The 23,447-nt window shown below is 41.7% G+C and overlaps 3 protein-coding genes across 3 annotated transcripts; 2 read left to right on the plus strand and 1 right to left on the minus strand.

Annotated features, from left to right (window-relative positions):
* The first annotated feature begins 825 nt into the window (after positions 1-825).
* LOC115367984 (ladderlectin-like) lies at positions 826-3,239 on the plus strand. Its single transcript, XM_030063926.1, has 7 exons — positions 826-901; positions 1,052-1,127; positions 1,745-1,810; positions 1,986-2,149; positions 2,578-2,712; positions 2,916-3,027; positions 3,136-3,239. Exons 2-7 carry the CDS (start codon positions 1,076-1,078, stop codon positions 3,207-3,209), a joined length of 603 nt encoding a protein of 200 aa, XP_029919786.1. The 5' UTR covers positions 826-901; positions 1,052-1,075; the 3' UTR covers positions 3,210-3,239.
* A 2,773-nt stretch (positions 3,240-6,012) lies between these two features.
* LOC115367697 (ladderlectin-like) lies at positions 6,013-9,359 on the plus strand. The gene is made up of 6 exons (XM_030063580.1): positions 6,013-6,058; positions 7,465-7,509; positions 7,746-7,837; positions 7,987-8,121; positions 8,936-9,047; positions 9,188-9,359. The coding sequence occupies exons 1-6, from the start codon at positions 6,016-6,018 to the stop codon at positions 9,259-9,261; spliced, it is 501 nt and encodes a 166-aa protein (XP_029919440.1). The 5' UTR covers positions 6,013-6,015; the 3' UTR covers positions 9,262-9,359.
* Positions 9,360-17,244: 7,885 nt separating this feature from the next.
* On the minus strand, positions 17,245-21,960 carry LOC115367985 (ladderlectin-like). Its single transcript, XM_030063927.1, has 4 exons — positions 21,934-21,960; positions 21,212-21,346; positions 18,585-18,701; positions 17,245-17,376 (listed from the first exon to the last, which is right to left on the minus strand). Exons 1-4 carry the CDS (start codon positions 21,958-21,960, stop codon positions 17,245-17,247), a joined length of 411 nt encoding a protein of 136 aa, XP_029919787.1.
* Positions 21,961-23,447: the final 1,487 nt, after the last annotated feature.

Here is a 23,447-nt window from a genome sequence, read left to right on the forward strand (position 1 = left end):
GCTAATCAAAGCAATTTTGTGCTGCTACCTGTCAGCTATAAATCCCTACAGGTATTGAAATGAATGCGATTAAAAGGGTGCCCAAACTTTTGTACATCACATTTTTTACATTTTATTATAATAAAACTATGTAATGCTACTCTAAGAATTTTGGTCTAGAAATCACTCAAATGTCTACATCTCTGTAGGAAAACAAATCGTGTTGCTGTGATCTTCTCTTATAAAGGTAGAGCAAATTATCATGAAATCTCAGAGGGGTGCCCAAACTTTTTCATACCACTGTATACACACACACACACACACACACACACACACACACACATATCTATATCTATCTATCTATCTATCTATCTATCTCTCTCTCTCTCTCTCTCTCTCTCTCTCTCTCTCTCTCCATATATATATATATAGAGAGAGAGATAGATATAGATATATAGATATCTCTCTCTGTGTGTCTCTTTATATATATATATAGAGAGAGAGAGAGAGAGAACGAGAGAGAGAGAGAGAGAGAGAGAGAGAGAGAGAGAGACAGTAATCTCACTAATATTTGAAGCTTAAAGAAGACACCATCTATCATGTCTCCAGCAGTATTTCTCGCTGTACAATACAGACGATACGCTGACTGGTATCAATCGATCAATCGATCGGTGTGTAACACAAGTTAGCAGAATGATTGCCACACTACAATAAAGCAGCAAAGAGATTAACCCTCCATGATAAAGACAGGCAATAAATTGATGTTATTTTATTTGATAGTAAAATATTAACAGTTAACAGTTTCCAGTCAATATGAAGAAATCGTGCTGATTTCCTTGTTTTTCTGGGTGTATATAAGAGCTCCTGTCTCCACAGCTCTCCAGGACCTGCAGACACTCGGCTGCAATATTCCCTCCAGCAGGTGAGACTTTTGGGTTTCAGCTTGTGTGTGTGTGTGTGTGTGTGTGTGTGTGTGTGTGTGTGTGTGTGTGTGTGTGTAACTGCATCCACAAGGAGCTGAAGTCACTTCTCTGACGGTTGTTGTTGTCTGATTGTCTGATTTGCTCTGCAGGAGTCCAGCTCACCACTAGAAACCATGTTGGCTGTTTTTCTTCTCTGTGCTGCCTTTGCTCTGAGCGCTGCAGCAGGTGAGACTCACCGAAACACTGCAGCTCACTGCTGCTGTTACACTCTCAGCCTCTTCAACACTGCAGCCAGCCTTGCACAGCTTTTAGGTTTGCTCACAATACTTGTTTGTTCTCAGTGACACTTGACACTCAGAAAGTACAGATTGGCTGAATGGGGTATTATGAGTAAAGTTATGAGTAAAGGGCCCAAACTCTACACATGAAGTTTAAATTACATGAAATTTGCTTCCTAAATGCAGCTCTCCTAAATTACACTGGTGCTGTCATTAAAGCTGAAGTCAAATGCATCATCTCAGATGCCACCTGTGCAAATTTGACCAAACTTTCAGGGATGATGCATTCTGCCTCTGTGCTCTGGTGCATAAAAATATCCACTGATCAGCCTGGTTCAAGTATTATGAAATAAGTAAAAATCAAAACACTGGAGGGACAGAACTGCTACACCAGTGGCTTTGATTTTGATAAAATTAGGACAGATCATGCATCTTGTTCCTGACTGGATGAAGGGGTACCCGATTTATTATTTATTTATTTGTTTTTTTTTTTATGGGTAACAGAATGGTTACTGGATGTTGGTGCTATTACTCCTGCTCACTGCTGTCTTTCTCCTCTCTCAGAGCCTGAAGTGGAGACCAGTGCAGAACAGCACCCCCCTCTGGATGAATTTGTTGCTACAGCACTGGGTACATTCTCCTCTTATGCTTTTAATCATATTGTACATTTCCAATCCGGCCATTAGAAGATTTCATCCAGTGAGGTCAATTTTTTACTTAGATAGACGGAAAGATGATACTTGCCTAAAATCCAGTCCTAATGTGAAGACGCATTTATCAGTAATCATTCACATTTTTCTGCCAGAGAGGAGTGTGGAGGAAGGGGAGGCTCAGGCTCAGCAGGAGGCAGGAGGCAGCATGTCAGATGACTTTGTGGAGGGCAGAAACTTATGTCCACCGGGCTGGTCCATGTACGGAAATCGATGCTTCAATTTCTTCAACAGCCCAAGACCGTGGATACAGGCGGAGGTAGGGCCTGGAGGGTCCCCTGCAAAATGTTCAACATCCAAATGTTACCTCAAAACTTTAAATCCTGATGCTACCTGAGAATGGAGGGTTTCCATCTCAAAAGTAATACTTGAAGTGTCTTTTCTCCTGTGTCTCTCTTGCTCTGTCTCCCTATCTGCTTTCTCGTTGTCTGAACAGTTATTGAAAAGTTATTCTATTTATTTATGAAGAAAAGGTGGTGATGTTTTCAAATCAAGCACTTGATTTTAAACTGTACTCATTAAGCTGGTTGATTTATTGTTGGTAATGAAATGCACTGCAACCACTGAATATGAGGCGATATTTTCCTGTTGTTCAAATTTGCATTCAGAGTTTCGAAGTGCAGACACTCTGTATCCTGCCCTCCCGTGTTTGCCTGCATTAAGTACAGTTCCTCTCCTCTTTTCCAGCACTTTTGTTTGCAGTCTGGTGCCAACCTTGCCTCTGTCCATAGCTTAGATGAGTACAAGTTCATGCAGGATCTTGTGCTGGCCAGAACCGGTGAATACACCCGAACCTGGATTGGTGGCTCTGATGCTATTCAGGTAGGATTGAAAATGAATTGACTTTTGTGCACAAAGTCATTCCCACTTACATAAAACACCCGACTGGTCAACTACATGTAGACGGCATCTCTCAGAGCAGATTTAGGTGACATATTTACAGAGCGCTATGCAAAACACACCACACAGTTTCAGCTGCTACAACTTTGTGCAAATTACAACTACTTCAATTTTTCTGTCAACAGAACAACGTGTGGATGTGGAGCGACGGTTCCAGGTTTGACTTTCAAGGCTGGGGCTGGGGAGAGCCCAACAATCATCAAGGCAGAGAATCGTGTGTTGAGATCAACTATGGAGGTACAGTCATTTTCCACATCCCTTCCACCTGCTGGTGTTCCTGTCACAAGCTTCTCCAACATCTGTGGTCTCATCTGATCTGAAAACTGTCTCCTCTGTCATTTACAGGTGACAAGCGCTGGAATGACTGGGCTTGTGAGGATCAGTTTCCCTTCGTGTGTGTCAAAAAACTGAACTGCTAAACTTGTCAGCCGCTAGAACCAGGACGGACAACACTGAATGTTGATGCTTTTGTTATGTGTTTGCATACATTTCTAATAAAGAGTTTAAAATAGCAAGCAAAATTCAGTATTGGTGTGGTTCTTGATTTTCAGTTCTTAAACAGTAACAGTGCATAAGGATGTTTTCACATGTAATTCTATGAAAAATGAACCAAACTCAGTCTTTTTTAAGTGAGCCAGCTGTAAATTAACTCAGTCAGTTGATGTAATCTGTGTCATTGGTGTCTCTTTCACACATCAATTTATCAGCGAAATTTTCAAATGAGGAAGGACATTTAAAATGAACATACTCCATCTGTAGAACAACAAAAACTTTGCAGATTATCTTTGCAGTACAACTTACACAATCACAATATAAGAACAGCAACAAAATGTTTTTGAAGAGTCATTTTTTATTGGTGAACAAAATGTTTTTCTTTTGTCACCATATATTGCATCCTCATAAAGTCCAAAAAAGGACTCAGACAAAATCAGATGTATTGGCCCGCTGTCCTTGTGCTTAACTTGTGCTTAACTCCATACTTTAGCTTAACAGCACCGTTTTTACTGCTGCAAAGCCTTTAGTCTACTTCTCAAGGTGCAGCCACATGCATGTATGGCAAGCCTTGAGGGCAAAGTAAAATGTGAAGTGGAGAAATCTGTGCTAAACCCCCAAATTCCAAGTGTTCAGCATTTCCTACTGCAGTTTAGTCTTTACAGAAGGACAAGCTTCATTTGATCACATGACACTAAAACTCTGCATTAAAACCAAAGCTAAAAACATTTTTCAGATTGTTCAGCAGCTCTTTAAGGCAGAGTGGGCCAGCTTTCATTTCAGGTTTCACAGACTGACACTCACATCTTCGCATCAGAGTGGCAGTGGGACACACCTACAACCCCATATCTGATTTTTATAGGCCAATATTGCCTGACATATCAGTAAGTCAATATACTAGTTCACTCTCACCCTTAGGTCTCACTGAAGTGCATTTGTTATGGGTTCAAATTTGGCTCATGAAACTCATCTTTCTCACATCACACTAGCCACTTTCCACTTTGTATTTCTTTTTTTTTCTGTGGAATTTGTTGTATCTGTGGAATTATTTTTTAACAATTCAGAAACGAACATTTGCAGTGTTACATTTTCAGTTGTTAAAATGGATTCTCATTACAAATAAAGGAGTTGGCTATAAAGAACATGCAGAAAATGAACTGGTTGAGAGGAAACTGCAGGCCCAACCTGGGATGGCCCCCCTTAGCCAGGCCCCTGAGGTGGACACACTCCAAGTGGACTGAGCCTGGACCCATCCCTGACTGCACTGGAGCCGAGGCGGTTTGAGACAGGCCTGCCTAAAGTGACACAAACAAGGAAGGGCCCCTGGTCCCCCGGTCCCTTGGCCCTGGTAAATACACTTTTTTCCTCCCGGACCTCCTCTGATCTCCCTTTAGGGGGATCATCCAACCCAGGAGGAACCTGAATCTGTCCTACTCCTAATGCAAATAATAAATAAACAATTAATTATAGTCACTTATAGTCAGAGCAGGATTCAGGAATAGGATTCTCTAAAGGTATCATTTTCAGTGTCAAAAGCCAGTCAAGATTTCACCATTTCCAGCTGGAGAGTCATTTGAGAAGATAAAAGCAAGAGACAAATTCCTTGATTGTACTCCTCCTCTCCGACACAGACGCCTGACCTCGAGACGTTCAAGGTGCACTACGAAAGCAAACGGTGGTCGAGTAATTCTTGTAATCTAAAAATCTAATCAAGGTCTAATGATCTAATATCTAGAGGTCAGAGAGAGACACTGTCCTCTTTCGGTTTCACTTAGTCAAAAAGGGCTTGTACTGCTTTTTCAAGATTATGCAATACAAATTCAGAATAACAGTAACACCAAAAGGGGAAAAAAATGAGGGTAAAGGTTTGTTGTAAAATGAACTAACGCTTTTTCTTGTTGATGGATTCATGGATTCATGGGCTGATTTGATCGGTGTGTGTAACAGTTTGGCAGAAAGGCAACGAACTTTATTCTCGTATTGCAATAAAGCAGCTGAGAGGTTAAACATCCCCGATAAGGACAGTCAATAAATTAATTTTAATTTCTTTGACAGTAAATTGTTAACCATTAACTATTAATAACAATTTCCAGTTAACATTTAAAATTAATTTTTTCCCATTGTTGTACACTGTATATATGAGCTTGTGGCTCCACAGCTCTCCAGAACCTGCAGACACTCGGCTGCAATATTCCCTCCAGCAGGTGAGACTTTTGGGTTTCATGCATCTTAATGAAGGGAGTTTCATTACAGCTTGTGTGTGTATAGCTGCATATCCAGTTTTCAAAAGTCACTTCTCTGATGGTTGTTGTTGTCTGATTTGCTCTGCAGGAGTCCAGCTCACCACCAGAAACCATGTTGGCTGTTTTTCTTCTCTGTGCTGCCTTTGCTCTGAGCGCTGCAGCAGGTGAGACTCAGCGAAACACTGCAGCTCACTGCTGCTGCTGCACTCTCAGCCTCTTCAACACCGCAGCCAGCCTCGCACAGCTTTATAGATCACATTACTCATTGTGTTGGCTAAATGGGGGCGCCACAATTAAAGGTCACAATTTCCAACTTTGAATGGGCCAGTATCCTACATTGTCACACCAAATGAGATGAAATGGCTCCAAAATGAACACTTGTGTTAGTAACTTTGTGGAATGGGTGAAGAATTTGTCAGCAATCTGAAGTCAAACAGCCCCCTCCCCCCTACCTGAGATTCAGCACCTCCACCAAGTCCCTCACACCCCCATGCACGCTCGATGCCAGTGCAGTGGAGGAGGAGCAGCTGACGGTCAGTGTTGTGCAAGCTCATGCTTCACAAGAAGCAGCTCAAAGTTCAGTTCACTCGGATTAAAGTGAACCATTTCTCGTTCATGGTTCACAATTTTGGAATTTGAATTAATGAATTAGTTCATGTTCATTTATTCCATTTTCATTTAATGATCTGCTCTGAACTTTTCTTTTTCAGTAGATCCTCCGCTTACCGTCCATCTCCAGCCCCAAAGCATTATCACAGACTTTGGTGGAGGAAATTTGTGGCTGTTGGTTCATGGTCATATTGTTAATGATTTCTTGTGATCATCATTCACTTGTGAACATTTTCCAAGACTGGTATGATGCTTCAACTCGATATGTCTTTTCAAATCTGATGCCCATGTGGCCGATGTTCTGACTTGTTTTTTCAGACCTAGCAGGCACAATTTGCCCAAAATTGAGATACTTTTTCTGTTGCAATCTGTACTGATTCAAAAGTTGTCTGAACTTGCACCAGGCATTTTGCACGCTAGTTTCTGTAAATCCTTGGCCTCGGCTGATGTAAAACAGCTCGCATTCATTAGTGGCAAATGGATATGTTCAGTTCACCATTCAGCTAAAGTGCTGTAGCTACCGCAGGTTTAGCTAAGTTTGTTTGGGGAAGGGAAGTGACCATGCACAGCAGCAGTACACAAGCATGAGCACAAAACATTATCGCCACTGAGGTCGCGACGCCTCCCGGAGGTGATTGGTTAATTGATTCGCACTGAATGGATTTTAACAAATGAGATTACAGCCACAGGAGCAGCCAAGAAAGTTTTTTCCTAAGTGCATTTAGTTTGGTTCCCAATACAATGTAGCCAGTTGTTGACTCGAATGTGTGGTTAAACAGAAAATATTTCTTTAGCCTTAGAGCAGGGGTGTCAAACTCGTGCCATGGAGGGCCGAGAGGCTGCAGGTTTTCATTCCAACCAAAAACTCCTCCAGGTGATTTCACTGATCACCCTACCTCCAAACAGAGAGGCGGGACTAATCAGTGAAATCACCTGGTGGAGTTGTTGGTTGGAATGAAAACCTGCAGCCTCTCGGCCCTCCATGGCACGAGTTTGACACCCCTGCCTTAGAGTCTCAAGTGGACACCAGTGCAGAGCAGCGCCCCCATCTGGAAGAAGTATTTTTTGCATGCATGCATACAATCATTGAACATTCTCTCTTACAAACCAGACCTCATAAAGGATCTGATGTGCCTCGAGGAATAGGTCACACTGAATTAGATTTTTTCTTTTACTTGATACCAGTATCAAAAGCCCTGTACAGCCCAGTCTGTGATTTTCTGTTGTGCAAATACAGCAGTGAAACAGTAAAATGTGAGAATGGTGAAAAGGACTGAGGACTTAGCTGTGGTAGATGGTTAACAATCAGTCTGTTGGTGTCCTGCTGCAGATCCAGTGAAGGAGGTGGAGGCTGCTGAGCAGATCAAGTCTCTAGGTGAGAGCAAATTTGAATTCATCAGATCCCAAAGTCCACAAGTTGTCCTTCTCATGTTTTGTTAGGACTCAGCTGAACAATTTCAGATCTCAAAATATCAAACTTTTTCACTGTCCTTGTTAAAAGTAAATACATGTTTAAGAATTTTATCACTAAGGTAATATTTTTCCTAAAATTCAATCTAAATATGAAGATGTATTCACTGTATCTTTACATTGCATCGGCTGACGGTGCAGGGAGCTGGAGCCACTGCCCGTCAGGCTGGTCCAGGTATGGATCTCGATGCTTCGCCTTCTTCAGCAGCCCGAAGAACTGGCTACAGGCAGAGGTAGGCCTTGAACGCAAAATGTTATATATTCATTGACAATAGAACTGTTACCTTAATAATTTAAATATAACAGCTAGCAGCGACCTAAATTAGGATAATTTCCCTCTCAGAAGGAATATTTTGTTGTGTATCTCTCTCTTCTTTTACAGGACTATTGTTTACATTTTGGTGCCAACCTGGCCTCCATCCACAGTTCAGCAGAGTACCACTACATCCAGGAGCTTGTGTTGAGTAGAACAGGTGAACTCACCCCAGCTTGGATCGGTGCCTCTGATGCTGTTCAGGTAGGACTGAAAGTTTTCCCAGCTCAAATATTTTTATCCATTTGGTGCCACAAAAATATACAGCCAGGCATGCTCTGTTTAAAGAACAGTTGCACTTTGTCTAAGAGAAGGTGCCGTCATTTAGGATTGTTTCAGTTTTTGAGATGTTTCAAATATACTTGAATTAAAAAAAAAAAAAGATGAAAAGAGGCAACAGAGCTCCTCAGCCTCTCTCATGCTCACCTACACTTTAAAATGTCAAATAAAAGTAGAGCTTGTGTACCAAGGATAAAGCTACTTCTGAATACAGACTAAATAGAATAATCTTTGTATGGGAAGAGGTATCTTTTTTTTTTTTTTTAGTTTTTTTTTTTTAGCAGAGCATTTATTCTGTAGATACACTGAAATAAAACACACTGACCTGTCAAATATACTTGAATTAAAAAAAAAAAAAAGATGAAAAGAGGCAACAGAGCTCCTCAGCCTCTCTCATGCTCACCTACACTTTAAAATGTCAAATAAAAGTAGAGCTTGTGTACCAAGGATAAAGCTACTTCTGAATACAGACTAAATAGAATAATCTTTGTATGGGAAGAGGTATCTTTTTTTTTTTTTTTAGTTTTTTTTTTTTAGCAGAGCATTTATTCTGTAGATACACTGAAATAAAACACACTGACCTGTCAAATGCATGTAAATGTAGATGGTATCTCTTAAAGCAGACTGAAGGGTGATTTTAAAAGCATCACTATACAAAACACATGAGGAAAATTCAACTGCCATACTTATACAAAATGGTAAATGGTGATAACAAGTGACTGAGTTTGTCTGTTAACAGGAGAACATGTGGTTGTGGAGCGACGGGTCCAGGTTTGACTTCCAGCACTGGGCATGGGGCGAGCCCAGCAACTTCGAAGGCGGAGAGGCGTGTATTGAGATGAACTATATAGGTAGAGTAACTTCCAGTGTCCTGTCATCCTGGTGATGCAGCTGGCACAAGCATGCTTCTCAAACATCTGACTGCAAACAGTGTCGTATTGCATTTTTTTGTTTCGTCTGATCTAATTCCTGTCTGCTTTGTCAATTGCAGTTGATAAGCTCTGGAATGACTTGACTTGCGGATATCAGCTTCCCTTCATTTGCGCCAAAAGGCTGAACTGTTAAGCTCGTCCAAAAAGCCACAGGACCCGGGAACGAGCAGGGAGAACAGTTAATATTGATTCTTTTGTCATTATGTGTCAAATAAAGATGCTACAGTAGTAGAAAAAAAATCCAAGTATTGTTGTGGTTCTTCATTTTCACTTCTTCATTTTCACACGTGCAATAGCAGAGCAGCGGGGTGGCCTACGCTGAACCCTGGCCACCCCATCGGCCACCCCAAGAATCAAGTCACTGATTTCCCTGTGCAGAGCCATGTCTGCACTGCTGCAACACCACTGCCGGGGTCTCAGGCCACAAGGCCCAGATGCAGTCTACTGCAAGGCAAAAGAAAATGCACAAAAGGTTGGTCAGTGTACAGAAATTCGATGTGCACCTAATTCAAAACGGCTTGGTAGTATATTCACTCAATAAAAAGTCTGTAGGACCCATTCCACCCTCTGACTATACACAAGTCAGATCCCTCCCTGCTACGAATGCTGTGCTATCAGATCATACTAATGAACTCCATTGTAATCCTGTGAATTCAGGCCAGAACATTGGATCCTACAGGACAGACAAGGAAACAATTCTACAAGAACCAAACAAAAATCAAAATCCCTCCCTTTAGCGGAGGGACTCACTGATTGTTATTGAAAGACAATATTGGCTATATCAGCAAGCCATTGCTTGCTGATATATCATTGATTCACTATATCATTGATTGACTGATATATCATTGATTGATTTTTGTTTGGTTAACAGAAAGAGAATGATAGAAGGGGAGAGAAAAAGAAAGGGTTGGGCCTTTCTGCAAGAGTTAGATCCATGTCGTTGAAGACTTCGGGCCCTATCTTGTGCCACCTGCTATCCGCTGCCACTACCCGCTACCCGCAAATTGCGGATTTAGGAACTTCCGCTATCCCTAAACGGTATCTTGCGCCACCCGCTACCCGCTATCCGTTATGCCGACTGCATCATTTGCGCCTGGAGGTGCGTCGTGGGCGTGTTTCATGCGCTATCCCTAAAGTTGCTATCTTGCGCACACACTTTAGGGAAAGCGGATAGCGGGTGGTCCTGACCACCCGCTAACCGCTACCCCTAAAGTTTGGGCTGTTACGAGAGCGCGCCCAGGCGGCTTCAATGCGCGCCCCGACGGAGCCTCGCCACACACACGGTCGGACTGATACCGGGACGCCGCCGGAATGGACTGAGTATATTGCTCATATAGACTGTTTAGAGGAAAGACTGTTTTAATTGGACACTTACGCCAGCACGTTTTATTTATCATAAGCCAGCAGCTGTGCTATATTTTTATTTTTAATATTTTATTTGCCCAATCTACCTTGTCAATAAATTCGTTTACACATAGTTCCACCTCTGCCTCTTGTGTGTGTGTGGTGTGACCGGGGATTTTACTCAATCAGTACAACCTTGTGACACGTCCACTTGGACACATGTGGCTCCACCTCCCGAATTAACTCGCCTATAATATAATATATAATATGTATATAAAGCCAACTTGTTTTAGCCTCAGTAGAAGCCCTGAGAAAATCTACCTCCCTCTCTCCATCGCGGGTTTAGGATTTAGGATTTAGGATAGCGCATCCTGCCCTTAAAGGCAATGGCACCTGGCACACTGATTGGTTTAACTGGCGTAACGCCCAAAACACACCTATGCATAATATAGCGGGTAGCGGAGGTGTTTTGCGGATAGCGGGAGGTGCACAAGATAGCAACTTTTACGGGGGAACGCCTCTTCCTAAATCCTAAATCCGCAAATAGCGGGTTTAGGGAGTCTGGCGCAAGATAGGGCCCTTCATGTCCAAACTTCTGGGGAAAGATTGTTAATTGAAATCAACAGCCAAATTTGCCATCCCTGCACACTTCTTCCTATCGCCTATCCTTTCGCCCATCTCCCCTCTCCTTCCCCCCCGTCCACGAACGCCGCCTGTTGCTGATTGGCTTGAATAGCCAACAAAAAAAAGTCAGATGACTAAAATTGGACTAAAACTAAATCACAATTTGATTGGTGTTCTGCATGCTCGCTGGTTCGCTCTCTTAAGTCCTCCAGTGAAAGTGGATTACAAGACAGCTCCAAATCAACAACACTTGACACTGATGCACCAGAACCACGGTACACCAGCTCTGTTATTTTGGAGAAGATGCCCATATTCTGACATCATGTCCAGAGAGGCATCTTTTTTGCGTGGCCTTGAAAGGCTGGTAGTGCTTGGTTGTGAAGAGCAAATGATATCAACTTGCTGTTCAGAGGAATGGTCTAATTTCTATAAAATTTCTCTATAATTCTCAATGAATAATAACATTATTCAGCCTTTAAGGGCAAGATTATACATTTATTTAGCATAAACACTAAATCAGATATGGCAGAAAAGTTCTGGTGCACTGTCCTCCAAAAGCTGAAACTTTAGGTGTGTTTTGCACCTCTGACCACACCCAGTCAGTGATGTCACACCGAGGGTCTCACCATCATCGGTTTAGACCCCACCACTTGTTGTGTTCGACCATGCCACCACTAATCAAGTCAGATCAGTTCCTTTCTGTTTTTCCTTTGCTTATTGAGAGAGTACCCAAATCACTGATTTTCAATGCCACATTTTCACTGCGACCTTGCTACGCACGCACACACACACACACACACACGCAGGGAAACATGAGCGCTGCACACTGAAATCTGTTCACAGAAATCTAGTTTAACTAATTACATCTGGTCATGAATGGGCTTAATTTTTTAAATTTTTGTTTCTATTGTTCGGCTGGCGATCTCTTTGGTTGCTCCCGGAGATACAATGTGATGTAACACGTTTTTAATTTGCTAATACTTAAAAAGTTCATGTAACATAAAATTCAATTGCATGCAAGCATAAAGAGAACCTCAAGTTTAAAGAAACAATGAGTGGTTATTGGTAAAGATGGTTCTGAATTAATCAAGTCATGGTATCAATTTCAGCATGTTAAGACTTCAGCATCGTCAAAAACCCTAAGAAATCTGACACCAGCCTCTTCCTGTGGATGAGAAGATAAAAGCATCAAAGCACCTGTTAAAAGTTACAAGAATACAGGAAATGATATCCAAAAATAATAACTCTGGGGCAGGACCACCATACCCTCATTAGGTTGTCCTACCCACATTTCCAAAGTTTCCAATGACCATTTTACAAATCAGATATCAAGAAGGAGAGAAAGATAAGATTCTTACCAAATGTTAACCAGACCAAAAGTCTCTGGGAGGACTGAAGCCAGGAGACGCTTCAAAGCCTGAGCAGCAGCCACCGAGTGTCCTTGCAGAGTCTGCACTGGAGATTCACTAGTCAGAGTTTCAGGGACAACTCCCAAAAAACTCACTTGTTCGGGGCCGGGCAGCTTAAGCTGCTAGGTCCCTCTTGTATTCCTGCGTCTTGTTCTTGTTCTTGTTCTTGTTCTTGTTCTTCCTTTCTTCCTTTCTTCCGAGGAAGTCCTACTTCCCATGCGCAAAAAATCACCAAATTTTGCACAAAGTTCCAGTCCCATGCCAGATTACCTCAGGTGTAAACACAAGTCAATAGTCCTGATGGTGGTGCTATAGCAAGCCTCTAAATTTCAAAATTTTTGAAAATTTATAACAAATCAACCATATGTGCTACAGCTTTGCAACTTTTATCAAAATGTAGCCCCAATACTGAAGAAACTTTTGTGCACTTAAACCTATTGCAAATTATGAAGTCCATCACTCTGTTTTTTAAAAAAACTGTAAAACTTCTTAAACCTATCTCCTCCCACAATTTTTGCTCTAATGTCACCAAACTTGCTACAGAGAATCTTCAGACTGTCCTAGACAAATGATCCACACAGATTTTTGATTTATCAAAAATTAAGCCTACAGTGCATCAAAATGTTTGACTGTAAACGGTACTGTAAACATACACTTGCAAATTCTTAGTAAATAAATCCTAAATGTTCATGAAAAAAAATTGACAAAATTTTGGAGTCATGGTAAATGTGGCAAATTTCACAATTGTATCTCAAAAACTCAATTTTTGACAGCATTTTGAATTTTGCTCTCATGTGAACAATTGGAGTCAATGCAAGAATGGCATTTTTAAACATCAGTTTTTCACTTATGGAGCAAATCAATCATTGTTAAAAACAAATGATCAACATCTCCATGCTGTCTAGCTGCAATAGGCTATGTGTATTTTCAGATTTTTGTCTTAATAACTGAATTTTTGACAGCTGTTTAAAATCTGAAGACAACTTGTAAATTTCAGCGGCATGAAAACAAGACGGCTGAACATTGCTGCGTTCCGTTATGTTCTGCCTCAGCTAAATTTAATTCGAGCCTTAGCTTTCACCAATTTCCCAAAGACGGCGAAATCCGACGGAGATGGATAGTAAACGTCAGGAGAGATAAGTTTACCATAGGCCATCACACTCGTGTGTGCAGTCGGCACTTTCAGTCTGTGGATGTCAACGAGCCTGCCGAGGGTGGTAGAAGGATACTGAAGCCCGGTGCTGTTCCTGTGCTGTTCCTCTGGAATAACTACTCTCTCGGAGAGAGAAGGCTTGGGGTGTGGGAACGAAGAGACAGACCGGAGACTATGGATGAAGATACTGGAGATGTTGATGTTGCGGGTGCCAACTCTGAACACGATTACTCCACGAGTCCAGAACCGACGTTGGTCGACACGGTTAAGAGAACCATCGTCTGCGGGAAGAGGTCCAGCTGGAGGATATTACTCTAACGCAGCGATTTGGTTTGCGAAGATTTGATGGCTCAGACAAGGACATACATTTTTTACCAGGTATGTATGCCTAAATAAAACTATTTAACCAATTTGATAGTCAACCATAACTTATAACATACCTAACCAGCCATACCTAACTTACTAACACCCATGCAAACCGAGTACATTTGTGAGAGCTTACACAAGTCTTGCTTGTCTTTAGGTTTTCATCCTATGATCACCTGATGCGATTTTGGCAGTTCACTGAACCATCTCTGCAATACATGATTCGAGTGACCAGAACATCAGATGAACCTGCACGGCGAAGCACTTCCATGGTATGTGAATACTTGATCTTTTATGCTACAGTATATATACTGTAGCATAAAAGATCAAGTACATAAGCTGTACCTTTCTACACTGCTCATATATATATATATATATATATATATATATATATACACACACACACACACACAGTACAGTACATATATATACAGTTGGGGACACATTTAAAGTTTTTGCAATTTTCCGGACTGACTGACCTTCATTTCTTAAAGTAATGATGGCCACTCGTTTTTCTTTAGTTAGCTGATTGGTTCTTGCCATAATATGAATTTTAACAGTTGTCCAATAGGGCTGTCGGCTGTGTAGTAACCTGACTTCTGTACAACACAACTGATGGTCCCAACCCCATTGATAAAGCAAGAAATTCCACCAATTAACCCTAATTATAATAATTAACTAATTAATTAAGCAGTTTCTACACTGTTTATATATATATATATATATATATATATATATATAAGCAGTTTCTACACTGTTTATTTATATACATACATATATATATATATATATATATATATATATATATATATATATATATATATATATATATATATATGCAGTGTAGAAAGGTACAGCTTATGTAATTCATCTCATATGTCTTACAGATACAGTCTCTACTCCCAGTGGATGAGCTGTTCCTCTTCCTGAACTACCTCACCTTGGCAGTGAAGCAGAGGGACCTGGCTGACCGCTATGGAATCCATCAGTCTACCATGAGCAGGATTGTACTCTCGTGAATTAAAAGGTTACTATACATTATAGTAACCTTTAAATCTACTGTTATATAGTAACCTTTTAATTCAACGTTACTATATATATAGTAACCTTTTAATTCACTGTTTAAATTTCTGTTCTGGCATTTATTCCTTATATTCCTTATTAGGGCATATCAAATCAGATCATGTGTGATATGCATGTGTAAACAGAATAATTCAAAGAACTTGTAATTGACTTTTTTCTTGTCTTTGTGTGTGTAATCAACTTGTGAATTTTTAGTGATATCTGAAAGTAAAATTTTGAACCCCTTTCACCTGTGTGTTAAAAAGGGTGTTTTTTGGTATAATATGGTCATATACAGGTGATTTTCAAAACTTTCCACCAATGGGATTCCTTGGGACTTTTTCCCCTCCCTCAGGACAAACTGAGGATACAAAATCAGTTGAGTTTGCTTCTCTTGCAATTTGTCCTAGGTTTTTTCATAAAATGACTGGACTATATTGTAACCCGGAAGCAACCGTGCATAAACTGAATTAGCTCAGCGAGATAGAGGCCAGTCCTTGGTGTTGAAGATTGTGAGTTCAAGCCTCAGTTTGTGCAACATTGCCATGTGTGAAAACTCACCAAGCTTTGCACAAAGCTCCAGTCCCATGCCAGATTTCCTCAGCTGCAAACACAAGTCAGTAGTCCTGATGGTGGTGCTACAGCCAGCCTCTAAATTTCAAAACTTTGAAAATTTATAATAAATCAACTATGTGCTACAGCTTTGCAGCTTTCATCAAAATGTAGCACTGATACCAAAGAAACTTTTGCACACTTTACACTTAAACACCGGTTTTTCCACTTATGGAGCAAATCAGTCATTGTTAAAAACAAATTGCCAACATCTCAATGCTGTCTAGATGCAATATGTGTATTTTCAGATTTTTGTCTTGATGATTGATTTTTTTTTTTTTTTTTAACAGTGGTTTGAAATCTGCCTTTCCGTGTATAGGCAGCTGCTGTCATGTGACTGGCTTAGTCAATTTGTGAAGCCTCACATGAATCGACACTTGCCAATTAGCTCAGTGAGATTGAGTATTGTCCTTCGTGCCAGAAACTGAGTTCAAGTCTCAACTGATGTAAAACGCACATTAGAATGCCACCTTTCTCTTCATCTTCCTATTCTTCACTTGTTGCTTAGAATTGCCTAAAATTGCCCGCCCCGACCATTGCTGCGCAGCAGCTATAATTTATGCCTTTTTTCCTCTCCTTCTTCACAACATTATAACTTCAACCAGTCACAGACAAGCTACTTCATTTTTCTTCAACCTGATAGGCTCACATTCTCTGATCATGAACCTTGCACATTGCTATCACATGATATTAATTAAAGCTGGGCTTTTCAGGGAGTTTTTTCTTGCCTATTATGAGGATCAGGTCAGAGGGTGTCCTCCTGTTTGTTGTGAACATGTGGCCATGTCATCAAGTCAGTTTATTCATATAGCTCATTTAAATACATGAGCCATTACTCAAAGTGCTGCACAATGACAGATAAAACATTTGACAATAAATTAAGACAAGTAAAGAATGTATATCCCTTTGAGACTGTAAACAGTTTTGTTGGGCTTTAAAAAAAACTTAATGTGCAATTACAGGCCTACTTTATGCATCGACCTGAGCTGCACTGCATCAGGGCCTTAGCCAAGTGAACCAGCATTTGTATTTATTTTTATATGCATTTATTCTATTTAAAGGACACACAAATAAATAAATCATAAATAAATCATCATTCAGTGGGCACATTTTACAATACGATACAACACGATATTCTTTATTGTCCCCATAGGGAAACTCGTCTTGGACTTAAATCCTGCACCTGTGACACATTTTCTTATCATACAGCTACCTCCACAGTAATAATCATAATAAAACAAACAAACAACACAGAAACAAAGCAACACATATTTTGGCACATACAGCTATTTTCCATCAATTTTCTGGCATTTATCCGGGACCGAGTAGTGGTGGCAGCAGGCTGAGGGGAGGCCAGCCCAGACGCTCCTCTCCCCGGCCACATTCACCAGCTCGTCTGGGAGGGATCCAAACTAAATGCCGAAGCGCTTCAGCTGGATCTTCTCACTGCACAGCAGCAGCGGCTCTTCTCTGAGCTCCTTACCTCCAACCATCCTGCAGAGAAAACTTATTTCCACCGTTTGTATCTGCGATTTCATTCTTTCGATCAGTACCCAGAGCTCACAACCACGGGTGAGGCTGGAGCAAAGATTGACTGGTAACGTTGGAGCTTCTTCACTACGACCTCCCGCTCCATCTCACTCTCACTCTTCAACGTTATGCAGTGACGCGCTCCCAACTGTATCAGATCACAACCACATTAGCCCATAGGCCTACATGTTGCTTATATCACACACCATATCGAAAAGACCAAGCAACATCTTGCCCAACATCTGGCATCACATCAGTCTGTTGCACAAGCCTTTGCAACATGTCATGTATCTATTACACAACCACAGGCATTATATTGTGAAATTATTACAAAACCTCTGGCATCACATTATGAATTGATTTCACAACCACTTGCATCTTACTGTGAAGCCACTGCACAACTCTGCAGTCTCAAGCAACATTGTTTAATGTTTAAAAAATGGATGAATGCAGCGTCCCCACCACCCCAGCCTCCTGTTGCTTTGTTGTCTTTATTTCATCTGCTGGTGTGTTTGATTCTGTCAAAATTCTGTAAACTTGTGGACTTTAAAGTCCTTTGAGACTGTAAACAGTGATTTTACACTCTAAATAAACATAAACTTTAAACTTGAACTTACTTGAAGTAATAAATGGAAAAGTGTGGGGATTAAAAACCTGCTCCATTACTGAACTCCTTTATTGAATGCATGGCTGGAGACCACCTGCAATCACCAGTGAGGCGCAGACCACTGATTGAAAACCGGTGGTATTGGTTTATATAATTCTATGCAGTTTTAAATGAAGATAAAATCAGCTATTTAGCAGCACCACATTTCTTTTTCTCAAAATCATTTCCATGCATTTCTTGTTTACTCGACAATTCATTGTGGAAAAGTGGCGAGCCACACATTAGACAGATAACTTTCATGAGCCAAATTTGAACCCATAACATAAAGCGCTTGAGTACGACTGGGATACTGGTTTGGTGATATATCCAGAGTCCAGTAGAAACAATTTCCAGGTGTGTGAAGACTCCTCTTGTAGACTTCTGCGCTCTTACTGTGAAAGAACTGAAGATCAAAAAAACACAACAACTTGAATTTTTTGCTGCTTTACAGTCTTTACTGGATACGTGTGTAGATGAATGAGCAAAATATCAACATTTACTGTTATTTCTCCTCATTTCTGTTTCAGAGACTACCTGGATGGGTCAACAGCTCAGCAGCTTCCAGGCGCACACAAAGGGAATCTGGGTTTCACAAAACAGGCCAGTCCAGCGTTTTTCAGCTGTAAATGATAAAGGACAGAAAGACGATGTCAGAGATGTGGTCTTGTGACAGTGACACCACCAAGGCTGAGGGGATTCAGAAAAATCACTCTGCCTCCATAGTTCATCTCAATACACGCTTCCCGGTCAAGATAGTCGCTGGGCTCCTTCCAAGACCAGAACTGAAAGTCAAATCTGGAGCCGTCACTCCAGAACCACATGTTGTTCTCTTAACGGAGAAATTCAATCACTTGTTATTGCTGGTAATTTGCATAAAGTTGTAGCGGTCCGGATTGCCTGTTGTATTTGTAAATACTGTCATATAAACTACACTGCGAGAAACCACCTTCTTGACTGGTGATTTATTTCAGTGCTGACCGGTGTGTTTTGTTTCTCATAATGTGAAAGTCTGTATGCACCAAAGTCTGTTAGTTTTTAATCAATTTCGTACAAGAAAAGGATTTCCTAAACAATTAATCTTTTCTTATTCAAAAATTACTCTATTCATACAACAACAAGAATGAATGCTACATCATTAGTACATGAGCAGCAATTCTGATTTGCATTTTGAATGTGTAATGGAAATTTTAAACACCTCTTTTATCCGGTCATCCAAACACTTGTTGGAGCATGCAACAAATGGTTCTCAGAGGAGGCAATGCAAACTGCAAAAAGTGTAGATGCTGTCTTAAAGTGTGATGCTGATGGTGCTTCAGGACTGATTAAGCATTGTTCTTCCACACTCTCCATCAATGCGGATCTTGCTCACGCTGAAATGGTCATGGTAAAAATGAGCATGATGCGTGATGTTACTCTAGAAAATCTCAGAGCCGCTGCCTTGACCAGGTTTTACCCAAACTTCACCAAAGTGCTTAAATTGGCACTCTCGCTTCCAGTGGGGACAGCGACATGTGAACGGTCCTTCTCAGCAATGCGCCGGGCCCGGAACTGGATAAGAACAGCAACGAGCCAGGAGAGACTTTCCTCTCTTTCACTACTCTACATCGAGAGAGACATAACCAAGAGGATTCAACCTGAGGAGATTGTTGATGCATACGACGCAAAAGCCCCGCGACGGATGCTACTCCATTAAGGTAGGAAATTACTTACTTAATTAATATTGGCTACTACAGTATAATGAGTATTAATCTGTGTAAAGAATGAATGAATTATTCTGCTGCGCCATCTCAGTTTGACGACATCAGCAATAATATTAGCCTAGCCTATATGAAACATTATTGTAATTTTGAGTGTAATGCTCAGTTAAATGGGGTTCATTGGGTCATGTTAGCAAGATTGAGGGCTCTAGTTTCGCAGACCAGGCGAGGCGGGGGTGTAGCGCAGATGCGCTTCGCCAACTGGGTGTGGCCAGGCGGATTTTCCAAGTTTGGCACGCCGTGCTCGGTGCGCAAGTACTCCGCCGTCCCTCCTACCGGTGCAAGGGAGGAGAGAAGGCGTGGAGTGGGTTTGACACAGCCGATTCACATTTAACCAATCAAATGAGCCCCTGTCCTCGCCTTTAAAATGCGCTGCGTGAAGGCGTAATGAAAGTTTACACAACAGACAAGGAGGTCTACTGCCGCAGGCGGAGCGGAGCCCAGGAGACCGGCGAGCAGTGCGGACACGTCACCAAAACCTCACAGGCAGGCTTCCGGAATGTCAGGCACATGAACGATGCAATAAATACTGACAAAAAACACTATTCAATGCTACGATCACAATCAGCACATACATATATCTCCATATCAACTGTCAGATGTCAGATCAAAGGAGATTGGCACCGTTTATGCTGATTGTGAGGTTTTGGTGATGTGCGCCAGCCAGCCAAACTTCCACTGCGCCAGCTCCGCTCCGCCTTGCGCGGAAAGTAGACGTGGTTTCAGATGGCGAGCTTTTGGCGCACCTCGGCGAAGCCTTTTGGCATGAAACTGTCACTGTGCCAAGCCGAATCTGTCGGCACCTCCCCCTGCTGCGCCGCCACTCCCATCTCGGCGCAAGTCCGCCTGCAAAACTTGGAAACTGTCTGCCTCTCCCGTTTCGCCGGTCGAAACTAGCTCTGCGCGGGGTTCGCCTCACTGCGCCACCCCGCGCTGCGCCGGGAAACTAGAGCCCCAAGACTTTATTATTATCAGTGTCAGTCTGCTGCTGCTGGGTAACGTTTTTTTGTTTGTTTGTTTGTTTGTTGTTGTTTTTTTAGCTTCCCCATTCCCGATGACCTAGCGCCAATTATGACCTTGATTACACATAGGCAACATCTACGTTCCTGCTTTAGGTTCCTGTTTTCTGTGTAATCTCTACGCCTCTTCTGCTTTACTTACGCTGGTATTTCCTTATCAGATGAACTTTTGCTAATGCCATCCTTGCAATCTGCAGGACTGCCCTGCAGACTGCCTTGCACTCTGTTTGGTTCTCCCCTTCAGCACTGAATAATAAAAATACACAAAGACAACTTATTGATCCCAGATCCTTTATTTGACTAACTAAAGAGAAAAATCCACAACAAATGCAGGGACATGAAGTTTATTATCCTTTTCGTGTCATTAGTCTCTTGCTTTTTTTCTCTTGTAGCCCATATGTCAAACATCTCAGTGAGCAGACGAACATCTAAACGGTCACATCTGAGTTTACACACAGCACCAGTCTACTGCCCCATTTTCATTTTTGATTTTTATTCATTTTTTGCCTACAGATGTGCTTAACAGGAAAAAGGGCAGCACCATACTGATGAATAAGTTACCTGAACAGCATCAGTGGCACCGATCCAGGTTTGAGTAAATGTGCCAGTTTTCCTCTTCACGAGCTCCTGGACAAAACGGTACTCGTCTAAGCTGTGGATGGAGGCGAGGTTGGCGCCAAAGTACAGACAATAGCACTAGAAAAGAAGAGAGAAACTGTGCTTAATGCAGAAAGACACAGCAGGGCTTCAACAAACAACTCTGAATCCAAATGTGAGTAACAGTAAGAAATTTCATGGCCATCGATAAACCAACCTACTAAAGTGTTAAAAACTGCTGCCTTAGAAGTAGCAACTCCTCATGGTGGATTTCTTCAACTAATTCTTCCCATTTTTCTCTTGTAGGTGAATCAGGTTTTAGCCAGTTTCTGATTATTTGTTTTGAGGCTGCAGTTCTATGAATTGGGTGAATCGGGTTCACTGGCATTTCAGCTTCTTCTGAAGATTATTTAAAAATCGGGCAGAATGAAAATAGATGTGAATGATGATGATCTTCTTCACCACAGTTTCTCCAGTGTTTAACGAGTTTGCCATATTTTGACTGAATGGGTGGTGTTATATCGTGTCTTGTCCGTATTTCTGTGCATATTCTTTCTAAAGGTCAGAATTTGTTGTATGTGTTGTAATTTCTATGTAAGCAATTAGAAAGCAGTGAGGAGGACAGAGCAGAGGAGATGCTAGAGAAACGATTGGCTTTGTTTTTAGGTGAGTGCGGCAGGTCTTACCTCAGCCTCTGCCCAGCTGTATGGCATGGCAAAGAAGACAAAGCATCGAGGTCCATATGGGGACCAATTTCAATTTCAGTTTCAATTTTATTTATTTATATAGCCCAGAATCACAAATTACAAATTTGTCTCAAAGGGCTTTACAGGAAATACAACATCCTCTGTCCTTGGACCCTCACATCAGATGAGGAACAACTCCTTAAAAAACCCCTTTAACAGGGAGAAAAATAGGAAGAAACCTCAGGGGAGCAACAGAGGAGGGATCCCTCCCCAGGACGGACAGGCATGCAATGGATGTTGTAAACACAGAAAACAAACAACAAAAGATATATATATATATATATATATTTATACAGTACAGGCCAAAAGTTTGGACACACCTTCTCACTCAATGCGTTTTCTTTATTTTCATGACTATTTACATTGTAGATTCTAACTGAAGGAATCAAAACTATGAATGAACACATGTGGAGTTATGTACTTAACAAAAAAAGGTGAAATAACTGAAAACATGTTTTATATTCTAGTTTCTTCAAAATAGCCACCCTTTGCTCTGATTACTGCTTTGCACACTCTTGGCATTCTCTCGATGAGCTTCAAGAGGTAGTCACCTGAAATGGTTTTCCAACAGTCTTGAAGGAGTTCCCAGAGGTGTTTAGCACTTGTTGGCCCCTTTGCCTTCACTCTGCGGTCCAGCTCACCCCAAACCATCTGGATTGGGTTCAGGTCCGGTGACTGTGGAGGCCAGGTCATCTGCCGCAGCACTCCATCACTCTCCTTCTTGGTCAAATAGCCCTTACACAGCCTGGAGGTGTGTTTGGGGTCATTGTCCTGTTGAAAAATAAATGATGGTCCAACTAAACGCAAACCGGATGGGATGGCATGTCGCTGCAGGATGCTGAGGTAGCCATGCTGGTTCAGTGTGCCTTCAATTTTGAATAAATCCCCAACAGTGTCACCAGCAAAACACCCCCACACCATCACACCTCCTCCTCCATGCTTCACAGTGGGAACCAGGCATGTGGAATCCATCCGTTCACCTTTTCTGCGTCTCACAAAGACACGGCGGTTGGAACCAAAGATCTCAAATTTGGACTCATCAGACAAAGCACAGATTTCCACTGGTCTAATGTCCATTCCTTGTGTTTCTTGGCCAAAACAAATCTCTTCTGCTTGTTGCCTCTCCTTAGCAGTGGTTTCCTAGCAGCTATTTGACCATGAAGGCCTGATTCACGCAGTCTTCTCTTAACAGTTGTTCTAGAGATGGGTCTGCTGCTAGAACTCTGTGTGGCATTTATCTGGTCTCTGATCTGAGCTGCTGTTAACTTGCGATTTCTGAGGCTGGTGACTCGGATGAACTTGTCCTCAGAAGCAGAGGTGACTCTTGGGGCTCTAGTTTCCCGGCGCAGCGCGGGGTGGCGCAGTGAGGCGAACCCAGCGCAGAGCTAGTTTCGACCGGCGAAACGGCCGAGGCGGACAGTTTCCAAGTTTCGCAGGCGGAGGTTCGCCGAGAT

The sequence above is a fragment of the Myripristis murdjan genome, chromosome 11 (genome assembly GCF_902150065.1).
Source record: "Myripristis murdjan chromosome 11, fMyrMur1.1, whole genome shotgun sequence".
Classification (NCBI taxonomy): Eukaryota; Metazoa; Chordata; class Actinopteri; order Holocentriformes; family Holocentridae; genus Myripristis; species Myripristis murdjan.

Bases quoted from the DNA above. Each gene is read 5' to 3' on its own strand.
- LOC115367985 (XM_030063927.1), bottom strand. From the start codon at position 21,960: ATGCCATACAGCTGGGCAGAGGCTGAG. The intron at 21,347-21,933 runs GTAAGACCTGCC...CTTCTTTTCTAG, and splicing joins ACAGCTGGGCAGAGGCTGAG to TGCTATTGTCTGTACTTTGG. The intron at 18,702-21,211 runs GTAACTTATTCA...CTCCGTTAAGAG, and splicing joins GTGCCACTGATGCTGTTCAG to AACAACATGTGGTTCTGGAG.
- LOC115367697 (XM_030063580.1), top strand. From the start codon at position 6,016: ATGCACGCTCGATGCCAGTGCAGTGGAGGAGGAGCAGCTGACG. The intron at 6,059-7,464 runs GTCAGTGTTGTG...GTCCTGCTGCAG, and splicing joins TGGAGGAGGAGCAGCTGACG to ATCCAGTGAAGGAGGTGGAG. The intron at 8,122-8,935 runs GTAGGACTGAAA...GTCTGTTAACAG, and splicing joins GTGCCTCTGATGCTGTTCAG to GAGAACATGTGGTTGTGGAG.
- LOC115367984 (XM_030063926.1), top strand. From the start codon at position 1,076: ATGTTGGCTGTTTTTCTTCTCTGTGCTGCCTTTGCTCTGAGCGCTGCA. The intron at 2,150-2,577 runs GTAGGGCCTGGA...CCTCTTTTCCAG, and splicing joins GACCGTGGATACAGGCGGAG to CACTTTTGTTTGCAGTCTGG. The intron at 3,028-3,135 runs GTACAGTCATTT...TGTCATTTACAG, and splicing joins TGTTGAGATCAACTATGGAG to GTGACAAGCGCTGGAATGAC.